Source organism: Purpureocillium takamizusanense, chromosome 4, assembly GCF_022605165.1.
Source record: "Purpureocillium takamizusanense chromosome 4, complete sequence".
NCBI classification, from domain to species: Eukaryota; Fungi; Ascomycota; class Sordariomycetes; order Hypocreales; family Ophiocordycipitaceae; genus Purpureocillium; species Purpureocillium takamizusanense.
This window is the reverse complement of record NC_063071.1, coordinates 2,927,129-2,941,503: the sequence shown is the minus strand read 5'-3', so window position 1 is coordinate 2,941,503 and position 14,375 is coordinate 2,927,129. Positions and strand designations below refer to the sequence as shown.

At 61.5% G+C, this 14,375-nt stretch overlaps 3 protein-coding genes across 3 annotated transcripts; all 3 read right to left on the bottom strand.

The window, feature by feature from the left end:
- Positions 1-2,552: 2,552 nt before the first annotated feature.
- JDV02_005537 (uncharacterized protein) lies at positions 2,553-4,881 on the bottom strand (the record flags this gene model as incomplete). The annotated part of the gene is made up of 1 exon (XM_047986846.1): positions 2,553-4,881. The coding sequence occupies one exon, from the start codon at positions 4,879-4,881 to the stop codon at positions 2,740-2,742; it is 2,142 nt and encodes a 713-aa protein (XP_047842829.1). The 3' UTR covers positions 2,553-2,739.
- A 621-nt stretch (positions 4,882-5,502) lies between these two features.
- JDV02_005536 (Xaa-Pro dipeptidase) lies at positions 5,503-7,688 on the bottom strand. Its single transcript, XM_047986845.1, has 4 exons — positions 7,164-7,688; positions 6,405-7,047; positions 5,724-6,202; positions 5,503-5,653 (listed from the first exon to the last, which is right to left on the bottom strand). Exons 1-4 carry the CDS (start codon positions 7,649-7,651, stop codon positions 5,554-5,556), a joined length of 1,710 nt encoding a protein of 569 aa, XP_047842828.1. The 5' UTR covers positions 7,652-7,688; the 3' UTR covers positions 5,503-5,553.
- A 1,044-nt stretch (positions 7,689-8,732) lies between these two features.
- Positions 8,733-9,991, bottom strand: JDV02_005535 (uncharacterized protein; the record flags this gene model as incomplete). The annotated part of the gene is made up of 1 exon (XM_047986844.1): positions 8,733-9,991. Exon 1 carries the CDS (start codon positions 9,501-9,503, stop codon positions 8,733-8,735), a length of 771 nt encoding a protein of 256 aa, XP_047842827.1. The 5' UTR covers positions 9,504-9,991.
- Positions 9,992-14,375: the final 4,384 nt, after the last annotated feature.

Sequence of the window (14,375 nt, the reverse complement as noted above, 5' to 3'; positions counted from 1 at the left end):
CCTTTGCGCGTTGTGGCACGGCTACGGCTGTTTCTCTCATCACGGCCTGGGGAAAATGGGCTCGAGCGACGGCGGCGGGGCGGCGGCGGCGGTCGGGTAAAAAAACACATTATTGTAATGACGCCTTTTCACACATTTGTCTTGGAGACTTGCCGGCCTGGCCTGCTTGCTCTTGTTTTTGCAAAAGGCCACGGCGAGGACGACGGGACGGGGTTGGGAACTGTCATGTCAAGGCTGGGCGGGGATGGATTGGTTTGGGCATGGGACTGGGAAGGGAAGGATCAAATGCATCGATTGGCTCATGGATGATGGGATGCTACGGCATAACGGGCGGTTGACTGACGTTTATTGTTTTTTGGGAGCGTTTTGTCTGCTTTTTGGTAGGATAACGGGAGCACGAGCACGCGCGCACTCAGACACACATACATGCATGCATGCAAAAGAGATGACACGATAATTGGCTGTACTTTGGGGCGCGAGACGTGATTGATGTGATTTGACTGATTGGATGTGATTTGATGTGTGGTGATGTGTGGTGATGCGTAGTGATGTATGTGGTGTGAGACTGATGAGAGGAAGGAAAGGAAACCTTGGCGATCGTTGCTCACCGCTGGATGTCGAGTACCGCTGGATGTCGAGTACCGGTGAGGGTGTCGAGTACTGGTGAGGATGTCGAGGCTCGTGGTGGCATGGACTTCGTATGCAGTAGATGGCGATGTGGTGGCTGCACACCCCCCACCCCTAGGCACATGTCTGCGGCGCACTCGTGAAAGCATGTATGTCTCAAACGTGGGCACTAGGATAGCTCGCATACATGACGTGACATGCAGTGCAGCACTTTGCATAACGAAGTGGGTAGATACAATGCAAGTGCGTGTACATACTACTTCGTAGATGCGTACTGTATGTAGATTCTGGTGGCTTGGAGAAAAAGAAAAGAAACGACGGGGCACATGGCCGTGGACGAACCAACCGCCTTGGGGGGACCAGGAGTTAGTACAGTACGTACAGCACAGCGCGCGCCCTCCGCCCACTGGCCCGCATTGGAGCCGTTGGGAAGTGGCTGGCTGGATGGCTGGGCGTCGGTGAAAGGTGAAGATGGAGATGGAGGTGCGGGGATGAAGATTTGATGGCCCCCCCGCATGGGGGCGCGGTCACGGGGTGGGCAGGTTCAGTTCAGGTTGGGCGGTGGGAAGGGGGGGGGCAGGCAGGTGGTTAGGTCGGGTTGGGTTGGGTTGGGTTGGGGTATAGTAGGCGGCGGCGCGTGGGCAGCTTCGGCAGTTGTTGAGGAGGGCGATGATGCTGTAGTACTAGGTATGCGGTGTAGGGCTCGTAGGCAGGGAGTTTAGTCGGTAGGTGGTGGTGGTGATGGTGGTGGTGACCCTGGTGAGTGCATGGGCAGGCGGGCAGATAGCGGAGACGGGGGAGACGAGATCTCCTCGGAAGGGTGGTGGCGCCGAGATGGATGGATGGGTGGAGGAGAAGGAGGTAGATGGAGGAGGTAGATGGAGGAGGAGGAGGTGTCGCCGGTTGGTGCCAGTGCCGGCCAGGCGTTTCTCTCGACCGAGCGGCGTTGGGAGTATCACTAAGGCCTACCTAGCAACATGTTTGGCTTGCGGATGGCTGGACAGTAGGGAGGTACTAAGGTATGTCGCCGGTATGCTGATGCGTACGCCGAGGGGGGAGAAGGCCTTTACGCCCGCTCGTTGTGACTACTACTCAACAAGTACATTACTTACACAGAGCTGATCTCCGCCGAACTTGGGGACTCAAATCCGGGACCGTGGGTAAGGGGTCACGAGGGGGGGGTAAAGGGGGCGTGAGGGCAGGCAGGCAGGCAGGTCGTGTGCGCGAAAACGCGGACGCACCAAAGGAGAAGAAGCGAGTGCTATTGAGGTAGGGGATACCAGGATTTGCTTGCTCGCTCGCTCGCTTGCTTTTCACCGCACCCATCAAGGATAGATGGCATCTCAGGTCTTGGGATCGATGGATTGTTTGTTTGTGTGTTTGCTTGCCCAAGTGGGTGAGTGAGGATCGATCATCATCACATCATCAAAGCATAGATCCATAAAGTACCGACCGCGTCGCGACGGTGTGCTCTCCACGGGGATACCCCGTCAAGGTGCCATCTTCGTACACTAGAAGCAAGCTCGGTCGGTCGGTCGGTCGTCCGCGGTCGGTGGGTGGCAACTGAGCAGTCTCTTCTCTCCTCGCAGGATGTGACACCCACGGCCCATGAATGCACACGAGACGAGCACCAGTCGTCCATCAATCAAGCAGCCTTGCTGCGACCACAGAAAAGTCCAGCTCCTGCCAGCAGGTCAGGTCGAGCCTGTCTGTTGTCAGAGGAGCGAGCTAGCGCGAGCGAGCCAGAGACGATGCGTAGGGGCGATTCTTCACTGCGTGAATGTTCTGTGGCTCTTTGATACATTTCACCGCAGTTGATGTTTCAGCTTTGCATCTATCAATCTTCATCGTCGTGACTCGTCGGCGCGCCGGTGTTGACGTCAACGTCTTGCTCGGCGCGGGTTGCTTCGCGAACATACCGGGTGGAGGAAAACAAACGGCTTCTATTTCGCTTGCCATGCATGTACGCTAATGACTTGACTTCAAATTCAGATTCACCCGCCGCCAGAACAACACAATACTCGTTCGCTTCCGCTTAAAAACTCGCTCGCTTCTGCTGGAAAACTCGCTTGCTCCTGCTCCAAAGTTCGCTCGCTCGCTCCCGAATGTCGCCTACCGCGCGATCCAAAGCCCCCCCTTGCCAAACATGCCGTCGCGCGCCGTCCCCGACTCGGACCGCACGCCCGCCCAGTGCAGCGGGATGCGGTCCACCTGCTCCTGCACCCGGCCCGTCGCCTCGGCCACCAGCCTGTCGGAGAAGCTCCTCTCGCTGCGGGCGACGGACCGCATCTGCGCGAGCGTGTCGCGCGGCCGCCGCCAGGCGTCCCGCCCGAGGCTCGCGAGCGTCGTCATGACGTCGTGCGCGTGCTCCTCGGCCAGCTTCTGCCGCTGCTGCTCGCCGTCGCCGCCGCTGGGACCCGTGGGCAGCGACGCCGCGCGGAGGTAGCCCATGAGCAGGACCTTGAGCGTCGCGCCGTAAAAGGTCGCCCCGTCAAAGTCAAACGCCATGTGCACCGCGACGCTGTTGCGCATGGCCACGCTCGGGGTGGCGTCGCGCGGCGGCGCGATCGTGACGACGGCTTCGTGCCAGTCGCTGTCCACGGCGTTGTCGAGTCCCTTCATCGGCGCGATCATGGCCCACGCCGCGAACACGCCGCCGCCCAGACGCGTCTTGATGGCGTCGGGCACGCCCTTGAGGGTTGCGGTCGGCGGGTGGCGGTAGCACGGCTCTTCTGCCGCCGCAGACTGTCTACTACTCGCGACAACCTTTCCGTCAAACAAGACGGGAAACGGGGCCGAGGGCCCTGCGTCGGGCCCAATGACGGCAATGACAGTCGGCTCCCGGAGATGCTGCTGCTGCTGCTGCCAGTTGTCCCGCTCCTGCCTGCCCCGCTGCCAGCTCTCGCTGACCGAGCTCGCCAGTCCGGGGACCTTGTGATACGTCTCGACGGCCGTCCTGGCGGCCGTCTTGGCCGCGGCGTAGTGCGCGACCTTGGCGGCGCGGTTCTGCACCACGGCGCCCGCGACGCCGGCGTACTTCTTGGCCACCTGCTGGCCGATGGTGCTGGCGACCTTGACGCCGACCTCAAGCGGCATGGTGCTCAGGCTCGCGCCGCGCACCACGGCCACGTCGGTCGACGTGCTGGCGATGCGGAAGATGGGGCTACCGCATAGGACGCGTTTCGGCGCCGAATGCTTCTCCTTTCCCTCCTCACCACCACCACCGCCACCACCGCCGCCCGCGCACAGCACGAGACGAAAGTAGCCGTCCGTCGCCGTCGCGGGGATGCGCACCACGTACGTCTCGCGCGGCACATGCGCCTTGACCCGCCCCGAGGCACGCTTCGCGAAGCGCCGCAGGTCGCGCTGGATGGCGCGCTCGTCCGCCTCGGGGATGTGCTCGGGGCGGGCCTCGCGCGCGGGCGTCACGTCGATCCAGCGGCCCGTGGAGCCCACCAGGGCCTTGACGGCCATGCCGAGGCCGCCCGAGTAGCCCTTTTCCTGCAGCCAGAGCGAGGGGCGGCGGCGGCGGCGGCGGTTATCAGAGCCCGCAGTAGCTTTATCTTCTTCTAGTAGGGGCACGTCGGAGAGGACGGTGACGGTGACGGAGGTGCAGGGCCCGCGGTACCAGACCAGGGCGTGCGAGTGCCGGATGATGCTGTAGTGGCGCGTCGACTCGGCGGGGTGGCTGACGAGCCCGCCGGCGAAGTACTGGGCCTCGCCGAGGGCAGTTTTCCATTTCGACGCCTTGGACGGCTGGGAGGCGGGCGGGAGGGACGGCGAGGAGATGGACGCGACGGATAGCGGGGGGGATGTGTTGTTGGACGTGGTGTGGCCGGCTTGCGAGAGGGCCGAGGAGCTCTGCGCGCGTTGCAGCTCGCCACTACCGCCGTGGGCGTTGGCGTGGGTGTTGCCGTTGATATTGGTGTTGGTGTCGTGACCGGCCGGGGCAAAGGACGAGTACGGAGGAGGCAAATCGTCAATCGGGAACCCAACCTCCCCACCGCCGCCGCCGCCGCGAATCCTATTACTCGAGCTCAACAAGGGTCCGGGCCGTCCCCGCTCCTGGAGAGGAGCCACGCCGGGACGCAGCTGGGCCGCCGATCGGCAGGGCCGGAGGGGGAGGAGGCCCGGGCGAGCGTTTGGCGGCGGCGGCGGCGGCGGAGCTGCATGGTAGGAATCGCCGCTGGGTGACGGCCGGCGACGGCGCCCGCGGCGGGGGATAATATCCTCCTCTCCCTCCATGCCTACCATGTCTCTGTCCGGTCAGATTAGGTCGTTGCTGTCGTTACTGCTGCTGCTGCTACTGCCGTCGCTGCTACTGCTGTCGCTGCTGCATGATGAGAGATGCGGAAACGAAGCGATGCAGAGAGGAAGAATCAAGAAGAGATGCGCAAAAACGACGTGATGCAGAGAGGAACAATCAGGAAGAGACGCGCCGAAAACGAAGCGAGGAAAATCAGGAACAATGCAGAAAGAAGAAAGTAGACATGGGAAACAAAAGATGTCCCCCTCTCCAAATTATCCCCATCCCACCCCTTAGTCGATGAACGGAGAGAAGGGGGCAAATGAGAGACGCTTGGCGACGCGAGACAAAACAACCTACGACCCCCAGGCACAGTGCGTGCTGCTGCGTCATGGCAATCTGCAACATTTGACACGGTGAGGGTTATTAGGTACTTTACCTACCGCAGCCAATCTCCGGGGTCCGGGGCCAGGGCACACAGTATACTAACGTAAAAGCCAGGGCGGGGTGGGTGGCTTATTGTTGACGGCGTGCGTTTCACGAAGCGCCGCCTTACAAAGTCGCGGCGGAAAACATTCAAGGACATGAAAGGAAACGCAGCACGTTGCGGGATCTTTTTGCAACACAATTGGGATTGTGCTCTTGTTTTTGTTTTGTACAATTATTTACGTGACGCTGCCTCAACCCGAGGCAACGGTGGCCTCAATCTCGGCGGCCTCCTTGATGGCCGTCGTCAGGTTCTCATAGCCCGTCTCGGTGACGAGGATGTTGTCCTCGATGCTGGTGGTGCCGCGCCTCTGTCAGTGGACATTGTCTACATCGCAGAAAGGAAATGGAAAGGAAGACTCACCGGACACCGCCCACGTCCCAGTAGCGGTCCAGCACGGCGGCGTCAATGAACTTGCTGTGCACGGGATCGTCGAGGTAGGGGCGGATGATGAACTCGCAAAAGTAGACGCCCGGCTCGACGGTGACGACGCTGCCGGCGGGGATGACGCCGCGCAGGCGCAGGTAGCGGAACAGGGCGTCCTTGTCGGCGCGGTTGGGGTTGCCGCCAACGTCGTGGGTGTCGAGGCCGAGGTAGTGGCCCAGGCCGTGGGGGAAGAAGGCGGCGCTGGTGCGGGCGGCCAGGATGTCGTTGGCGTCGCCGCGCAGGATGCCCAGCGCCAGCAGGCCGGCGATGGCGATCTTGTGGGCGTGCAGGTGGATGTCGTCCCAGAGGGCGCCGGCCTTGATCATGGCGGTGCAGTCGTGCTGCATCTTGTAGACGATGTCGTAGATGTCGCGCGACTCCTTGGTGAACTTGCCCGAGAGGGGGAACGTGCGCGTCTGGGATGACGGGGGTCAGTCAGCACATGGACGTGGACGCTGCAGCGGAAAGAGGCAGAGCCATCACACAGGCAGGACCATAGAGGCAGAGCCCATTCGAGGCAAAGCCATCAGAGGCAGAGCCATCAGTGGCAGAGCCCATTAGTAGAGGCAGCCATCAGAGAGACCTAGGCAGGGCGCAGGGGGTGTTGGGAAAACGCACAATGTCCGAGGCATAATTGTCCCACTCGGCACCCGCGTCAATCAGCACATTCTGCTTGCCGTCGAGCGGGGCGTTGTTGTCGACGTAGTGCAGGGTGGCGGCCGCCTTGCCGCCGGCGAGGATGGGGTGGTAGGCCATCTCCTTTGCGCCGTGGGCAACGCAGCGCTCGAGGAAGGCGGCCTCGAGCTCGCGCTCGTAGCGGGCGGAGCGGGCGCGCTGGATGACGGCCTTGTGGGCGAGGCTGGAGATGTGGTTGGCCTTGCGGATCATGGCCACCTCGAACTCGTCCTTGACGACGCGCGCCGTCTCCATGGCCGGCTTGAGCGCGGCAAAGTCCTTGTGCGCAAACTCGAGAAAGGTGACGTTGTCGGACACCTGGCCGGCGAGGGCGAAGACGGTGGCCGCGTCGCCGGCGCGCGAGGCCAGCTGGGTGAGGGTGGCGTTGACGTCGCTGGTGTAGCGCACCTCGTCGACGTCGTACCGGGCGAGGGCGTCGTCGATGCTCACGGGCAGGCCCGACCAGATGACGTCGTCGGGGTCGATGGGGGGGATGAAGAGGATGAGCTTGTCGGCGGCGACGTGGTACGCGACGGCGCAGTCGGCCATGTTGCAGCCGGTGAGGTAGTAGAAAAAGCGGCGTTGCCTGTTAAATCATGTCCCCCCCCCATTCTCATGTCAGCTTGAGGCTACGCTGGGGCTTCCTCGCAGGTCGCGGGAAGGGTCGTCGACGACAGCAGCAGGCGGAAACGGGGGGCGTACCGAAAGTGTTCGGCCGAGTCATTGTCCTCCTGCAGCTTGGTCCGCGTGCTCTCCAGGTAGAAGACGCCGCTGTCGACCTGGGGGGTCGCTTTGGGGCGGAGGACGTCGACGACGCGCCGGGCGTGCGCCTTGGCCGGGTACTTGCCCTTGAGCACGGCCTCGAAGTCTTGGGCGACCATGGCTGCGGCGACGGAACGACGGTCTGTGGGTATCGTGCTGGCGTGTCGGGCGGGAGCGTGGTGCGGTCGAGAGGAGGTTATGCTCGGGTGTGATGATGGTCGTGGTGGTCGTGGAGTTGGAGGAGGGAGGAAGGAGGAGGAGGAGAGTTGTCGCGCTGAAGACAGATGACGACGAGGGCCCGGCGGCGGAGGAGGAGAAGGAGGGGCAGCGGCAGAGAAATGCCAATACAAAGCAGTGGCAGCCCCGCGATGCAGACACCGACGACTGGCTGTAGTACGGCTACCGTAGGCCAACTGCCACGCTGCCATTGGCTTGTTGATGCGATCGATGCGCGATGGGCGTGGGACGGGCGGATAGATGGATCCTGAAAGAGCCCGGACGAGGGCGGTTCGGCAGGGCACGGCGCAGCACCGAAGTCCCCCCTAGTGCTCGGTGCAGAAACCACTGAGTGAGCAGCAGAACCCCGCCCGCGGGGCCCAGCAGGCGGGGTAGCTTTCCCACCAGGGCTGTCAGCGCAGAGGGTCTCCGGGTACGGTAGCAGTGGCTGCGGCGGCTGCCCACGGTATTGTGCCAAGCAGCGGGCAAGGGCACTGTCAAAAATTCGGCCTGCTAGGCCCCGTCTCGTGCAACGAGCCCGAAGGGAGGAGCGGACGTCCCATCATCATCATCATCATCATCATCCTCCCATGGATGCTCCGAAGCTAGCGGCATCCACCGCTTCCACACCAAAACGTCACGGGCGGGCGGATGGATGGATACACTTATACTCTGGGCCCGCAAGCCCGCCCGCCCGTTTCGTCTGCCATCAACAGGTTCCATTTCCATTCCTTCTTCATGGCCCGCCGCCTCGCCCCTCCGTCGACCCAGCAGACTCCGTCCCCTGGCCTGGGCCTGGCTTGGCCCGCAGCTTCCGGGGCGGCACCCACCCACCCACCACCAGGAGCCGCCGCGTCCCGTCGTCTTCGCTCGGCCAGCTTCGGCGCCGGGCCGGCCGCCTCCTTCCTGATTGGGGTTCCGGACTCGGGGGCCTGGCGGGAGGAAGTTGGGACGTGCTGGGCGACCACGTGCTGCGCGAACGCGGGGGCCATGGCGCGTCAGTGATGAGGTACGAATGATATTTTTTATTTATTTATTTATTTATTTATTTTATTTTTTTGTTCTTTTGCTACAAAGGGGATTGGACAAGTACAGTCCCTCAGGCTGTCTACTTGTACAGAACAGCTTGAGGTTGTGTGGGTGTGAGTCTGTGTGGTTGTACCGGTGCTCACCACCAAGGAAAGGCCACCCATCCCGCGCCATCATCATCACCACCAACCTCCCCCTCCCTCCCACGGCATCCCTCATCCAAAGGCCATCTCCTCCACCACACAATCCCCCCTCCCTTCCCCTCTAATACTCAATCTCGAACCCATACGCCTGATAGCACCCCTCGTGTCCCATCCAGTCCACCGTCCACCCCCCCGCCGCCCTCTCCAGCGCCTCGCGCGCGCACGCCGGCCTCTCCCCCTCCTCCACCGCGAGCTCCCACGTCGCCACCTCTCCCTTGCGCCCCCAGTTGAGCAGGTCCTTGCTGTCCCCCGCGCACCGGTGCCACGTGAGCTTGCCCCCGACGCCCCCGAGCTCGCGCCCGCACCGCCGCTCCAGCTGCTTATGCACGTCGTCGCACCACTTGTCGCCCGGCGGCGCCGGCATATCGCGGCCGGGTCGCATGAATGCCCGGTACACCTTGAGGTCCCTGTTCTCGCTCACGTAGTTCCACCGGCAGCGCACGTCCATGCGCAGCGGGAGGTCGACGAGCTGGCCGTGGGCGGCGACGGGGCCTGCCCTGGTGTCGACGCCGGGCATGAGTTCGTCGCCGTCGTCGTTGTGGTCGTGCGCGCCGCCCTTGGGGCCGCCTTGTTTCTTCTTGTTGTTGCCACCGCCGGCGGAGGTGCGGGCGATTGCGTCTCGCACGTCTTGCATTCCCGTGGGGTCAACTCCGGTGCTGTTTGAGGCGGGCTTGTGCAGCGCAAGAGGCGTGATGGTGGTGGTGTTGTTGTCGTCGTCGTCGCTGGCCTTGGTGTTGTTGTTGTTGTGCGACGCAATGGACCGGGCCGCAGCCGTGTGCGTGCCCGAGAGGGCTGCCATCGCCACAGCCAATCCAGCCGCGATGCGTACCATGACGAAGATGCTTGCCTTTTCTTTCCCGAATGTATGCGATGTGAGTGTGCTGCACTTGCGGTGGCGGTGACAGTCTCTCTTACACACGTCGACGATGCTATGGTGAGAGCGGACGAGGAGAGAGGGCCAGAAAGCAGCACGTCTTGGTTTTGGTAAAGGATGAAAAGACGGAGATGGAGGACCAGCGAGAGACCACCGCGGGCGAACTTTTATACACGCGTCTTCTTGGGCCCCGGATTTGAGTTTGTCTCCAAGTCCGCGCGTAAACAAGAAGCCATCGCGACAAGCGCGCCCCGGCGGCAAATCTTCTTGCACAGAGTTTGCCCCTTGTGCAAAGCCCACGCCCGCGCCGAGGTAAACATAAACATGCCATAGTCCCAGCAACCCGTCGACTGTGCACTGGTGTACGTCGTCGGCATAAAAGTCACTTCCCGGTGCTGTTGTCCTTGGGTCAAATGTCACGAGTCGTCGTCAAGTCGTCATGTCATGGCTTGCTCGCGTAACACGCCATCGCGTCCCCGAGGAGGAGAGGCACTTGCCCGCCCTGCGCGGCTCCCAGCACGCCCACTGCTTTTCACACATGGCATTCTGCTGCGAGACAGAAGGAAGAGTGCGCGCGCTGCAGCTCTACGCCATGACGCAAGAATCTCGCTTGTCCATCTAGGCATCTTGTCCCATCCGGCAGCACCTCGAGTCACCACGCACCCAATTCCCATTCTCAAGCTGAACACCGAGTGTCACTCTCCGTCAATCACATGCGTTGGCAGCCGTCTGGCACTCAAGGCACCTGCCTCGGCTCGCTGCATTGTCCTTGTTTCATCGATGCCCCGGCAGTTCTCTCGCGAGACGGAGAGCGGCTCGGCCATGGAAGAACGCATTCGGGTCTCGTCCTAGGCCGCCCATCGTCATCGTCGTCTTCGTCGTCGTCGTCGTCGTCCGCGTCGCCGTCGCTTGACGTTGGCAAACTCGATAACCTCGGAGATTTGGAATGATTTATTACCAGGCCTCGCCGCGGCCGCCGTCGCTTCTGCAGGCGCGACGCAGAAAGGCAATGGCCGTTGCGGCCAGCCTCTTTTCATGTCGGGGAGGGCCCCCGAGCCCCATTATTCCGCTTCACCTTTCCATCTGCCGAGATTTGAGAAACGTGGGGTCAACAACCCCCGTGGCGTGATCTTGGAGCAAGGACTGATGAGAGTTTCTTTCAGTCCAGTCGCGTTTATATCCACATGTGGTGGCGTCGGCGTCCACGGCGATCATCCGGCGCAGCAGCAGCAGCAGCAAGCAACAACAACCGCACGCGGCTACTCCTCTGCGCCCCGAAATCACCAACCTCGTGCGGAAGTTTGACCGAAACCGTCCCCCCGTGCTTTGTTTACGCGATTGCCCAGGGCCCAACCCGGCTGATGTAGTGACGATGATGAGGCAGGGTGGCAGGCAGGCAGGCAGGCAGGCAGGCCGGCACCCGGCCCGTGATGATGATGATGATGATGACGCGCGCGCGCGCGCAGGCTGCGCCGCAATAGAGGGTAAAAATGGGCTGATTTGAAGAAAAACAAGAGTATGTGTGCATGTCGGCAGATATCAACATTGTCTACGTGAGATGACGACTTGCAAGCTACATATCATTTGCTCAGAAACGAGAAGCCGTGCCAGCCTTATCACACCGGTGCCCAACTAACTGACTTCGTACTTCGTATAGTACCCAACATACCATACCATACCATACTGACCCGAGCCTCAACTGCACCCGCAAGCCTTTCCGCATTTCTACAAGGGCCGTCTTGGTCCCGTCTCACCTCTTTGTGTGTCTTTTCAGCTGGCTTCCGCGAGACTTCCCCACGGCATTGGCTACCCTCATTCTCTCTCTGTCTGTCTCTCTGTCAAACTGTCTCTTTCTCCAGTCTCCAGCGTTGCAGTCGTGGGGAGAAACATGCAGCCCGCCCCCCCCCCCCCCCCCCCCCCCCCCCCCCCTTCGCCTCAATCTTGCTGGCACGCTGATCTTGCTTACACGATGCTACCCCACGTCGTGCGCGCGCCTCAAACTTAGACGGGCGTGTGTGTGTGTGTGTGTGCGGGTGCGTGTGTGACGTGTCACCTGTCATGACCGAGGGAACGATTCCTCGAAGATTCTTTCCGGGGCGGTGGGGCTGGCCAACTGCGCGGGAGGCCATGCACCTCGCCCGAACGAAGGGGGACGGACATCCGCCTTGGTTGCCATATCTGGGTCACGGCGACGAAAGGGGGAGACGAAAGGAGGCCATGGACGGTCCGAATCGGTCATCATCAAACAAACGCCCACTCCCCCCCACTCCCCCCTCTTGCGCCGGCCTCCATCCATCCATCTTCTTGGAGGCCCGGGTCGCGTGTTTTGATGCCTGTACATGCGACCCGATCGAGCTGCACGCTGAGACACATGGACGCCACGCAGCAGGCGCCGCCTCTCTGCGACGTCGCTGGTAGAGTGCGTGCGTGCGTATATTGTATGCTGTATGTATGTACGTAGGTGGGTACTAACTGACTTACACGGCCCATACGGAGCACCGGCCGCGCGCAAGAGAGATCCGGCGCCCGGGGATCTGGTCCGTCATGTTCGTTCGTGCTTCCTCGTCGTCTCATAGCCGCTGCGTATAGCCTTGATCCTACCCGTGACGCAGGCACACGTATCTGTGTAAGTCGGAGCGCCTGACGCGGAGGCCGTTTCCGGCATCATGTACAAAGTACAGTATACCTTAGTATTGTCAAAGGCCTCGCAGGGCTGCCGCCGCCGCGGCCGCGCATGTGATGAAGAGCAGCCTCCTCGGCCCCGGGAAGTTGGCTTTCCTTGCTTATGCATGGCGCCACGTTTCTCGGAGAGGGGAGTACTGTAGACTGTACGTGCTGCAGGAGGCAACAATAATGCGGTGACGCCCATCAACGCATTCTCTCCGGCAGATGCCCATGTTGCATGCCCAGTCAGTGGATGGGTGGGCAGACAGCTGCGACGGACGCTTCCGTCCGAGCATTGATGGTTTGGGAAACCTGATTTGCGTTTCATCAAGAGTCAAGACGCAGGACGGCGACCAGCCAGCAGGGAAGCAAGGAAGCAGGCAAGCTGAAGCAGGCAGGCAAGCAAGCAAGCAACTCCCATGAGTTTCCATGCCCTTGCTCGGGCTCATCCCCGATGCCCCATTGATCCATACAGAGCCCTCTATGTGCGCCGAGTTGAGGGCGATGACCGAGTGCGACGTCATGAGCGACGGGCGCGCCGCGGAAAATTCGTTGTACATACCTTGGACGGCGCGTGTCGGGAGCTGACATGTCGTCGGAGAGAGGGAGAACGGCTTACACGGTATCAGGTATCCCTGCACGCTCGCACGTACATAGGTACCTAGGTAGGTACATACTGTACTTCCTACATGTATTGCATTAGTAGGTACTCTCAGGTACTGTATGGATCTGGCATGGCATTAGGCAGGCCAGCCAACAACAAGCCAGGCCACCAGGCCCGACGGACGGACAGCCCGACATCAGGCACGCATGTACAAAGTACGTACTGTATGTACCTTTGCTTTTGTGTCGTTCCTGCTTCCCGTGCGCCCGGTGTCTGCTCGTCTGCGTCGCCGTCTGTCCTTACTGTCCCTCCCCCTCTGCCCGCCTGTCCTTGCCCCTCCTTTCTCTCCTTGATTGCTCCCCAGTCCCGTCAACCCCCCTTGTTCGCCCCCAAAGTTCCCCTGCCTGCTTGTGCAACGTCGCCAAAGAAAGAAATCCCCCTCCATCCATGCCATCCATGCCATCCATCGGGGAGGGGAGCAGCCGCCCGCCGCCCTCCAACGCCACAGTTCCAAGCCCCTGGGTTGATGAGGCTGGTCGCACACACACACACACACACTGTCGCTGGCGCACCGCCCCGATCTCCACGACCCCGGTGAGGTCCTGACGGTCGCGACGAACAGTGCCAGATCGTGCTTGTGCCCGAACGCCTCACAGACAGCATTGTCGAGATTTCCTCAACCCGAGGCCTCATTTACCCACGCTCGCCGTCCGTGGTCCCCCTTCCTCCATTCCTTTTGGCCCTGTCATCTTTTTTATTTATTTTTGCCGAGTTGTCTTTCCTATACATCACTTCTCAAGGCCTTCTTCCTCCAGGCAGGGCCTTGTGTGCCTGCGCTGTGCCCTTGGCCTTGTTTCGCGGGCGGCTGTATTGGCCGAATCGGCCGACTTTGGCACGTCTTTTTTTGTTTTGTTTCCTCATGGCGATTTGTTGCCGAGATGCTAGCTCTCCCCCCCAGCTGCAAACCTAGCGCCTCCCATTTCCCCTTCCAGCAAGGACAGCGGCGGCGCGGTACCCGGTTGATGTGAGTGCCTCTCTCAACGACACAAACCCAAGATGGTGCGCGGTGGTGCGGTGTGGTGAGAAAACAGGCGAGACAACAGCTCTTTCCTGGCCCGGCCCGGCCCGGAAGGGGGGATTTGCGATTGTCGTCTCTTTGCGCGCTCCAGTCCCTGCCGCTAGTAAACTCGGGAGCCGTTCTTCGCGCGGCGCTTGGCTCGGTTCCCGCTCCTCCTCGCTTTCCCCCATTAGTACTTACTGCCTAGCCGTTTCGGTCAGCCTCCCTCCACCGTCCCTCCGGCAAGGAAAGAAGAGCTAGCATGGCATGTGGCCTAAAGTGACGACACACAGCTCTTCAACGCCCAGACATCAGGCCATATCATTGTTGTCGAGGTCATCTCGTGTGAGACACGGTCGCGGCAGGCCCGTTCTCTTAGTATTCCCTCCAAGCGTCCAGCAGTCAGTCTGGTCCCGTCTCTCCCATCGGCAACTACGCAGCCGCTTGGGGCCCCCCCTCCCGTCCCCCTCCGGGGAACGGCCCACGCGGCGCCCGAAAGAGAGAG

Excerpts from the sequence above, each read along its gene's own strand:
- JDV02_005536 (XM_047986845.1), bottom strand. The coding sequence starts at position 7,651 with ATGGCAGCGTGGCAGTTGGCCTACGGTAGCCGTACTACAGCCAGTCGT. Across the intron at positions 7,048-7,163 it reads GACTCGGCCGAACACTTTCG|GCAACGCCGCTTTTTCTACT; the intron begins GTACGCCCCCCG and ends ATGATTTAACAG. Across the intron at positions 5,654-5,723 it reads TGGGACGTGGGCGGTGTCCG|CATCGAGGACAACATCCTCG; the intron begins GTGAGTCTTCCT and ends CGGCACCACCAG.